The 9143-nt window shown below is 59.1% G+C and overlaps 1 protein-coding gene across 2 annotated transcripts; it reads left to right on the forward strand.

Annotated features, from left to right (window-relative positions):
* Window positions 1-200: 200 nt before the first annotated feature.
* Window positions 201-7842, forward strand: SPIB (Spi-B transcription factor). 2 transcript variants are annotated; one of them, XM_045775120.2, is made up of 6 exons: window positions 201-232; window positions 1227-1254; window positions 3097-3169; window positions 3456-3670; window positions 4049-4202; window positions 5400-7842. In XM_045775120.2, exons 1-6 carry the CDS (start codon window positions 210-212, stop codon window positions 5696-5698), a joined length of 792 nt encoding a protein of 263 aa, XP_045631076.1. In that variant the 5' UTR covers window positions 201-209; the 3' UTR covers window positions 5699-7842. The 2 variants fall into 2 exon arrangements, with proteins under 2 accessions (XP_045631076.1, XP_087727354.1); XM_087871228.1 differs by lacking the exon at window positions 201-232 and having other exon boundaries at window positions 1201-1254.
* Window positions 7843-9143: the final 1301 nt, after the last annotated feature.

Consider the following 9143-nt stretch of genomic DNA (forward strand, 5'->3'; position numbering starts at 1 on the left):
TCCTGATGGCCCCTGGGCCTGCCCTCTCTACCACGTGACCAAGGGGTTGTGCAATACAGCCCCCTCCCCTGACCCTCCCCGAGGGGATTTTCGAGGAGGGCTGTGCTCTGTGCAGGCCAGCCGGCACCCCTGCCCCCCCCAGGGGGCTGGGCCAAGGTATAAATAGGGGTGGTGGCTGCAGCAGGCAGCAAACCCGGCCCAGCACCACCATGCTCGCCTTGGAGGCTGCACAGTAAGTGGGGGTTCCCTAAAGGAAGGAGAGTCACCCTGCACTTAGGCCCCTCTGCCAGGCCTCCCTCAGGGGTGGTGGTCTGCCCTACCCAGGGGGCAGGGGGCTGGGAGGGAGGGGGTCCACGCTGCCTTTGCCCCTTCTAGACTGCTTTTCTCTTCTATCTCGGCTTCCTTTCTCCACCCTATCCCTGTCTCTCTCGGACTTGGAAAAGCTCTCCTTGGGATGCTTGCCTGTCTCGCCTCCTGCTGACGGCCTCTCCCAGGTGGCCCTCCAGGCCTGTCTGTTCTCCGCCCCCCACCCCCACCCCAGCCTCACCGGACCTCTGGCTTGCTTACTTGTTACCCCACTCTGTTGCTCGCCACATCGTTCTTGTTTCTGGGGCTCTATTCTCTGCCTCTTGCTCCCTCTCTGTCTCTGTGTCTTTGTCCCCGTCTCTTTCCAGTTCTTCCTCTGTCTGTCCGTCTGCTCTCTCCTGCTGTCTCCCTGTCTGTCCCCTGGCCCCATCTGCCCATCTCTGGGATTCATAACCACTTCCTACATCGGTGAATGTCTCTCTTCACGCTTTCCTCCCTTCCCTTCTCTTGCATCTCCTCTTTCCCATCCCTGCCTGGAAGCTCTACATCTCTCCTCTGGTCCAAGGTGGACCCATTTAACCAACTCACGGACGGAGGCCCCCTCCCTGCCCCCACCAGCCCACCGGCGCCCACACCGCCTCTCCAGGGACTTTCTCTCCCTCACTTTCCCTGCCCCCCAACCAGCCTCTGTCTATGCAAATCCCAGGGGAGGGGGGACATTTGCCTGTCCCCCCCCACCCCCTACTTCCTGTCCCGCTCGAGTGTGGTGGGGCTGGTCTCACCCAAGGACACACAGCAGAAGAGCTGCGGTGGTCACAGCTGCAGCCACCTCCCCCCGCCCCCCCATCAGCTCCCAACCACCCTGAGACTCAGGTGGCTGAAGGCACCCCTGACATGCCCCTGTGTCTCTCCCCCTCCAGGCTTGACGGGCCACACTTCAGCTGTCTGGTGAGTCGGGGCCCTGGGGGTGGGGGGGGACCCACATGGCCCACCTTGACCCCCCCCGCCTCAGTTTCCCCTTCCACTCCTTCCTGTCACTTTGTCTTTCTGACTCTCCCTCCATATCTCCCGCCAGCACCCTCCACCTCACCTGCCCCATCCCCTTCATGGAACTTTCTCTGCCGTCTCTTGCCAGCTCTCAGGCTCTGGGTCCACTTCCTGGCATGGGGAGGGATGGGGGTCCTTGTGTCTTTGGCTTTGTGTCTCTTCCTCTGCCCACCCCAACATTCAACAAACCTATCTATTCCTTCTTTCCTTCTCTTCTTTGCTAAATTGTATTTTCAAAAGCGTAGTCTATAATAGTTCAGACAGGATACTATACTCACTACCCGGAACCCACAACCCCGTCCAAGAACCAAAACCTCACTCACTTATGGGCTTGAAAGAACCCCCCGCACGCCCCACCTCCAGCATGTCCCACCTTCCTCCAGCTTGACAAGTTTTTTGCTTTAAAAAAAAAAATGGAGGTGTAACCTACAAGTCGGCAAAGCGGCAGATCTTGAAGCAGCCCAATGACATTTCGCATTATGCGCACACCTGTGTAACAGCTAACCAGAGCGACAGAGAACATTTCCATTCCTCTGGAAGATTCCTAATCAACAACCACCCCTCCCCCTGGGGATCTTTTCCAACACGGATTCGTTTTGCCCGGTTTTGACCTTGATGAAGTGCATCATGCCGGATGTCCCTTTTTGGGTCTGGCTCCCTTCATCAACATTCTGCGTGTATCAGGCATTGTTTTGTTGTTGTTTTTAAGTAAACTCTCTATCCCCATCCCATCGTGGGGCTTGAACTCACAACCCAAGATCAAGAGTTACGTGCTCGGGGTGCCTGGGTGGCACAGCGGTTAAGCGTCTGCCTTCAGCTCAGGGCGTGATCCAGCGTTGTGGGATCGAGCCCCACATCAGGCTCCTCCGCTATGAGCCTGCTTCTTCCTCTCCCACTCCCCCTGCTTGTGTTCCCTCTCTCGCTGGCTGTCTCTATCTCTGTCAAATAAATAAATAAAATCTTTAAAAAAAAAAAAAAAAGAGTTACATGCTCTACTGCCCCCCAGTCAGATGCTCCGGGCTTGGTTCTTTTTCCTTGCTGTATAGTTCTCGGCTGTAGGACACCCCCCCACACACACACCCCAACACCACCAGTTTATCCATTCTCCTGTCCATGGGCTGTTTCTCACTTGGGGCTATTAGAAAAGCTGCTCTGATTGTTCTCGAACAAGGCTCCTTTGTGGACCTGTTTTCGGTCCCTTGGGGGACTACCTGGGAGTAAGGCTGCCGGGACATCCGGATGTCTAGCCTTGGTCTTTACCATGATCGCTAAAGCAACACGCTTCTTGGGGTAGAGCGAAGCGATCAGAAGTGGATAAAAGGAGCCTTGAGACTTTCTTTGCCTCTGTAAAAACACTTCCACCCCTGGGACAGGTGAGCCTGGGGGAATTCTTCCACACCCTCCCCACACCTTCCTGGGAACCCTCGGTCTTAGCAGGGGCTGGCTGCTGGGTCCCTCTCTGGGACCCTGGGTCTCGGGGTTTATGCGGGTCTCTGCTTGTGTCTTTCATTCTGTGTGTGTTGTGTGTTCCTGCTGTGTTGTGTGTGTCTCCTCTTCCGGTATCTCTGTATGTCTCTCTCTTTGCCCCTGTCTCTGGCGCCTGGTCTCTGTGTCTCTTTCTTTCCTTCTCCCAGCCCTCCCCTCTTCTCCCCTGTCCCTGTCAGAATCCTCCTGCTGGCCCAGGACGGAGGTGGGGGCTCCCCGAAGCCTGGGATAATCCCCCTTCCTCCCCTACCCCATTAGTACCCAGATGGCGTCTTCTATGACCTGGACAGCTGCAAACACCCCAGCTACCCCGACTCAGAGGGGGCTTCTGGTGAGTGGGCCTGCCCTAGCCAAACTCCTGACCTGGACCTTGGGCCCATTTCACAGATGGGGGAGCTGAGTCCCAGGGGAGGATGTCACCTAGTTCAGCAGGATAAGGTTAGCCCAGGTCTCCAGACCTCCACCCCTTTCCTCTGCCACCCACCCTCTTGCCCATGCAAATTCTGGGGCCAGAGATTTGCAAGGCCCACAATGGCCTCTCTGTGCTGGGGGCTTCAAGTGGGAGGGGCTGAGGCCAGACCTGGCTTCTGACTCTGCGCCCTCCCGCCCTCCCCCAGACTCCCTGTGGGGCTGGGACCTCAGTCCAGCTGTCCCGGCTGCCTCCTATGAAGCCTTCAACCCGGCTGTGGCTACCTTCAGCCACCCCCAGGGTGTCCAGCTCTGTTATGGACCCTCGACCTACAGCCCCGTGGGGAGCCTCGACCCGGCCCCCAGCCTAGAGGCCCCAGGGCCCAGCTTCCCAGCGTACCCCACGGAGGACTTCACCAGCCAGGTGAGGGGCAGGGACACAATTAACATCCCCATCATTTGATCGAGATTTACTAGATGCCAGGCAGCGTGCGAAAGCCTCCGTCAGCCCTCTGAGATTAAGAACCGTTTTCACTCCATTGCACGGACCAGCCGACAGAGGCATGGATGTTAGGCAAGGGGCAGCATAGAAGGCCATGATCGGTGTCGGGCAGGCTTTCAGGGAGGGGGCCTGGGCATCCCTTGGCCATGCCATGGAGATCTGAACCGAGGCCAGAGTGCAGGCTGTAAAGACAGTGGGGAGGGCCACAGTGGGGACCCAGGAGGAGGAAGCTGAGGGAAGAGAGCAGAAGGAGGGAGGGGTGCAGGTCCCTGGACTGCAGGTGATCCTGACCTTTTGCAGACCATGGGCCCCCCGGCGTATGCCCCGTACCCCAGCCCTGTGCTGTCGGAGGAGGAAGATCTCCTGCTGGACAGCCCCACACTGGAAGTTTCAGACAGCGAGGAGTCGGAGGAGGCCCTCATGGCTGGCCCGGAGGGAAGGGCGTCTGAGGCAGGTACGGAGGAGCTGGTGGGGTGGGGCTGCAAATGGAGATGGGCGAGGGGCTAAAGGAACCATGGCTTCTCAAGCGCCTACTGCGCCTACTGTATACGCCAGTGCTGAGGGCGGTTCCCTGTGTGACCTGGGGCAAAGGACTCTACCTCTCTTTGCCTGAGTGTCCTATCTACAATGGGGATGACAGTAAGTGTCTCTTACTGGTGTGGGGGGGATTAGGTGGGACAGTATGGGTAAATGAGAGCCGTGCCTGGCAGAGTGGACAATCAGTTAGTCTCCACTCTTACTGACTCAATAGCAACAGACATAACCATGTCAACACCGGTCCACAGGACCCCTGTTTCCGCCCATGTGCCTGACACGCAGTATGCTCAACTCCTGGGCAGTTACGGCCATGAGTCACTTTCCCTACCTGGCTCTGGGTTTCCCATCTGTACGACAGGCAGCAGCCACAGCCCCAACTCCTGGTGTTCTGATGAAGATGAAAGGAGCTCCTAACTGTAAATGCCTAGAACAGAGTGCTTCACAAAGTTTTGTAAAAGTCACGCGCGCGCGCGCACACACACACACACACACACACACACACCCTCATTTATAGCGGAGCAGAGGCCACCTCAAGGTCACTGCTGGGAAACGGGCAGACGTGGGGTTCCTGCATCTGATGCCCTGCTATGAACAGCCCCTCTCTGGCTTCGCAGGCCCCTCGCTGCTGGTAGGAGCCCAAGAGTCAGACCCCCTGATCCTTCCAGGATCCCAGTCCCTCTGGGGCTGAGAAATGGCTAGGCGGATTCAAACCCACTCCAGATCTCTTCACGGCCACTCAGCGCCCTGTTATGAGCCTCTGAGGAGCCCTGGCAGCCCATTTCACAGGCCCTTCCAACCCCATGCGGGGCAGATACGGATTACTTCGTGCTGCCGCCCGCAGAGCGGAGGACAGACGCACATCCCGGAAGATAAAGCGAGGGGCGGGGGGAGCTCCGGGGTAACAGCTTCAGGGAGGAGGGGGCTTGCCTCCGATGGGGGTGCTGATGGCACAAGACCGAGCCACGCGGATGCCACCTCCCTCGCCCCAGTGCTCTCCGCGTGGAGACTGCGGCTTGCTGGGGGCCCCGGGGGCCTGGGGAGGGGGAGGGGGTGGGGGCGGGGTGGGGGCGGCGCCCAGAGGCCACCTCCCCTAACGCGTCCCCAACCACCGCAGGGGCCCGCAAGAAACTCCGCCTGTACCAGTTTCTGCTGGGGCTGCTGACGCGCGGAGACATGCGCGACTGCGTGTGGTGGGTGGAGCCGGGCGCCGGGGTCTTCCAGTTCTCGTCCAAGCACAAGGAGCTCCTGGCGCGCCGCTGGGGTCAGCAGAAGGGCAACCGCAAGCGCATGACCTACCAGAAGCTGGCGCGCGCCCTGCGCAACTACGCCAAGACCGGCGAGATCCGCAAGGTCAAGCGCAAGCTCACCTACCAGTTTGACAGTGCGCTGCTGCCCGCCGCCCGCCGGGCCTGAGCCCAGGGCGGGCTCTCAGGGGCTCCACGTCTGCGTCACGTTGGCGTCCCCACACCCTAGGTCACAGGACCCGTGGATTCCCCACACTGCGGGGACGGGGGGCTGCCATAATCCCTAAGCCCTGCCCAGGGCCCCTCTGGGACGCCCCCCTCCCACCGTGGCTGGGGCCCCTCTGGGATTTCCTTGTCATGTTCCGGATCCCCAGGATCCTCATGTCTTGGGTCACAGAACCCATAGAGGACTATACTATGTGTCTCTGCGGAGGGGGTGGGTAGGACCATTGCTTCCAGAATCCCAAGAGTTTCTTTGGGATCCCCTTGTGGTGTCTGAGATGGTCCAGCCAAGCCTGGGATCTCTCTGAGCTCCCTTGTGTGGCTGCGATTCCTTAATCTCATCTGGGGAGGGTGAGCCCACAGATCATCACACAGGGAGGGGTTTGCTGCCTGCAACCCTAAGCCCTGTCCAGCTGGGGGGGGGGGGGCGTCTCTCTGGGATCCCCTTCTCATGTCTCACACTCTCCTGTCAGATCTGAGATCTCCTACTTATGTCTGGGGCCTCCTGGAAACCCTTTATCATGTCTCAGATCTCTGTGCCCATCTGTGACTCTCTTGTCCTATTACCCCAGATACGTTTGTCATCCTGAGATCCCCCAGTTCTCTGGAAGCACTGTGCTATCACTTTTGTGTGTGTGTCTGGAATTCTCCAGTCACATCTAGGGTGCCTCTGAGATCCTTTGGCCATGTCTAAAAACACCCTTGTCAGGTCTACGGGGACCTCAGTGAACCCTGTCTTGTCCAGGCCGCCTCTGGGATACCCTTGTCTGTGGATCCTTCCAGTCACATCTGGGGCTTCCCTGGGATCCCATATCTGCCATGCCCCTTTGGGGACCCCATCAGCAGACCTGAGTTCACACAGGGACCCTCCCCTTCCTGGGGTGCCCTCTGTAAGGCCAAGCTAGGGATCATTCTGGCCAGTCCGCCGATTTCTGGGTGATCTTGGCAGGCAGCCCTCCCATGTCATCTTTAACCAGAGGTCTCACATTGGTACCTCCACCCCTCCAGCTCCCTTTGGGGCAAATCAGATCTCTGGTGGTGGGTCCTTCTTCAGCTCACTGCAGCAGTGAGGGAGATTTTGCATACTCCTTCACTTCAAACTTTGCACAATCCAGCAAAGGCGGGCAGCTTCACGGTGCAGAGAGGCTGGAGGAGCATGGCAGCCACTCCTATCAGGGCACCTGTTCTCCAGTCTGCCCCAGTCCCCCCTGCCCCTGGCTGTCAGACCCCAGTGGCTTCTCTCAGTCGCCTGTTGGCCCCCAACCATTTGTATTTCGACCCTGGTGTGAACCCACGGAGGTGAAGCTTGGGTTCACCATGGGAGCTCTGATTCGAACCCTGTGGAAGTGTCACAGACTGTGGGCTAAGATGTCAGAGTCCCAGGTCCTTGGGCCTTCGTGGTTGGGGGATCTAGGCTGAAAGACTTGCTGCTTCTGGGCCTCAGTTTGTCCCTTCTGTGAAAGGGGAGAGGAGGAGGAGGAGGAAGATAGAAAAAGTCCCTTGCAGCCCTGCTGAGCCTTTGATACATCTTCTGGAAATCTACCCCACCACCCATTCATTGAAGTCCAGGAGGAGGAGGACAAGGAAGGAGCTTCAAGGAGCCAGAGAGGGAAGAGGTCCTTATGGGGCACACAGCTGCTGGTAGCAGAGCCCATGCTGGGAACTGCCCTCCAAAGGACAGCACACATACCCTCACCCTGGAATGGGGGCAGGGTGGGAAGGGAGTGCCAGGGACAAAATGTCCCCAGGGCCTCCTCTTGCAAATGAGGTACTTTTTGCAAAAACTATTATCATCACCCCCAAGTGTGGAATAAAATAAAATAAAATAAAACAAAACAAATCAAGGTAGACAAACTTCCTAGGTCCCTTTGTTAGGGACGGCAATGCCGTCTGTCAGCCCAGGCCTGCTGACCTTCCGAGACACTGCAGCCGCAGCCAGGCGGACCACAAGACAGGAGATGGAAGAGGCCGCACCAGGCTGAGCTTTGAAGGCCGCGGTAAAGGGCTTCAGATGCAGGCACTGCTGGTTCGGTTCAATTATTGTCTCTCTCTTTTTTATAAAGATTTTCTTATTTTTATTTTTAAGCAATCTCTACACCCAACGGGGCTCCAACTCAACCCCGAGATCAGGAGTCGCCTGTTCTTCCGGCTGAGCCAGCCCTCCCTCTCTTCCCCACCGTCTCCCTGCTTCCCTTTCCATCAAGGTCTCTGTCCCTCCTCCTGAATTTCTGTCTTCTCTATGTCTGCCCCCCTCTCTCTGGATACAGCACTCGGGCAGGCAGGCAGGGCGGGAGGCTTCTGGTGGCAGCGTCGCCCTCTGGCTCCCGCCGCTACATCGCCTAGCTGCGCCCGGGGAAGCTGTGTGGCAGTCTGCCTGGCAACACGTGATATCACACAGGCTGCCGCCGGATTGGCTTGGCGCTCCCTGGAGGCGGGGCAGTTTCCGGCTCGCAGGGGGTTTTGGAAAAGCGGGGGAGGGGGGAGATGGACAGGAAGAAAATCGGGAGGGACTTGTCTTCACTCAAACCTGCTCCCTCGCTCAGAGTTACTTCCTCTCCCGTCCTTCGCCTGAACCCCAAGCCCCCACACCCTCTCCCTCTCACACTCACCTCGACTTCCTCCCCATTACACCTACGGCCCCTCAAAGACCTGTCTTTTCCCCCAATCCCCCCCCTCTGGCCTCCTTCACTTCCCCCCACCCGGCGTCCAGCCACCACCCACCCCATTCTGAAAGCCACAGGTCCCCCTGCCGGGAAGGGCGCCAACGTCCGGGCAGCCCTCCAGGGCCTTCCCGGTCTCCCCACCCGCCCCGCTGGGGGCACTCGCCCCCTCCCCCGCGTCCGGTGCCCGCCGCGTCCGCTCAGGGAACCGTCGCGAGGAGCCGGCCGGCTTGGTCCCAGGAGGGGCAGCGGCCAGTCCGGGGTCCCAGATGGCCGGGGCCACAGGCCTTCGGATGTGCTCTGGCCCGGGGGGGCGGGACTCGAGAGTCGCCGAGCCCCAGTGCCCTTCCTGCGGGCACAGAGACCTCCCCCCATCCCCCGCAGCCGTCCTGCCTACGCTGGGAAACCGGACCCTCCCTCGCAGCTCCGGTTTCCCGAAAACTCCTGACTTGCAGATACTAAGAATGGCTTTCTAGACCGTCTTCCCCTTTTGCCCCATGGCAGCGTTCTGGCTCTGAGCCCTCACCCATTTTAAGACCCCAGGTCCTTCCTCTCCCGCCTCCTAGGAGTCCGAAGGCCAGGACCTCATCCTTCTCCATTTTCCTGGACCCAAGAATCTGAGCCCCAGACCCAGAAGTCCAGGCCCTCCTCCCTCAGATGTGGGAGGCCTTGCCTCCAGCACCCCCTTCCTGGGCCCCGGGTGTCTGAACCCCAGGCCCCTGCTCCCCAAGA

Source organism: Ursus americanus, chromosome 21, assembly GCF_024610735.1.
Source record: "Ursus americanus isolate L20-20 chromosome 21, mUrsAme1.1.p, whole genome shotgun sequence".
Classification (NCBI taxonomy): domain Eukaryota; kingdom Metazoa; phylum Chordata; class Mammalia; order Carnivora; family Ursidae; genus Ursus; species Ursus americanus.

Excerpts from the sequence above, each read along its gene's own strand:
- SPIB (XM_087871228.1), top strand. The coding sequence starts at position 1,201 with ATGCCCCTGTGTCTCTCCCCCTCCAGGCTTGACGGGCCACACTTCAGC. Across the intron at positions 1,255-3,096 it reads GGCCACACTTCAGCTGTCTG|TACCCAGATGGCGTCTTCTA; the intron begins GTGAGTCGGGGC and ends CTACCCCATTAG. Across the intron at positions 3,170-3,455 it reads CGACTCAGAGGGGGCTTCTG|ACTCCCTGTGGGGCTGGGAC; the intron begins GTGAGTGGGCCT and ends GCCCTCCCCCAG.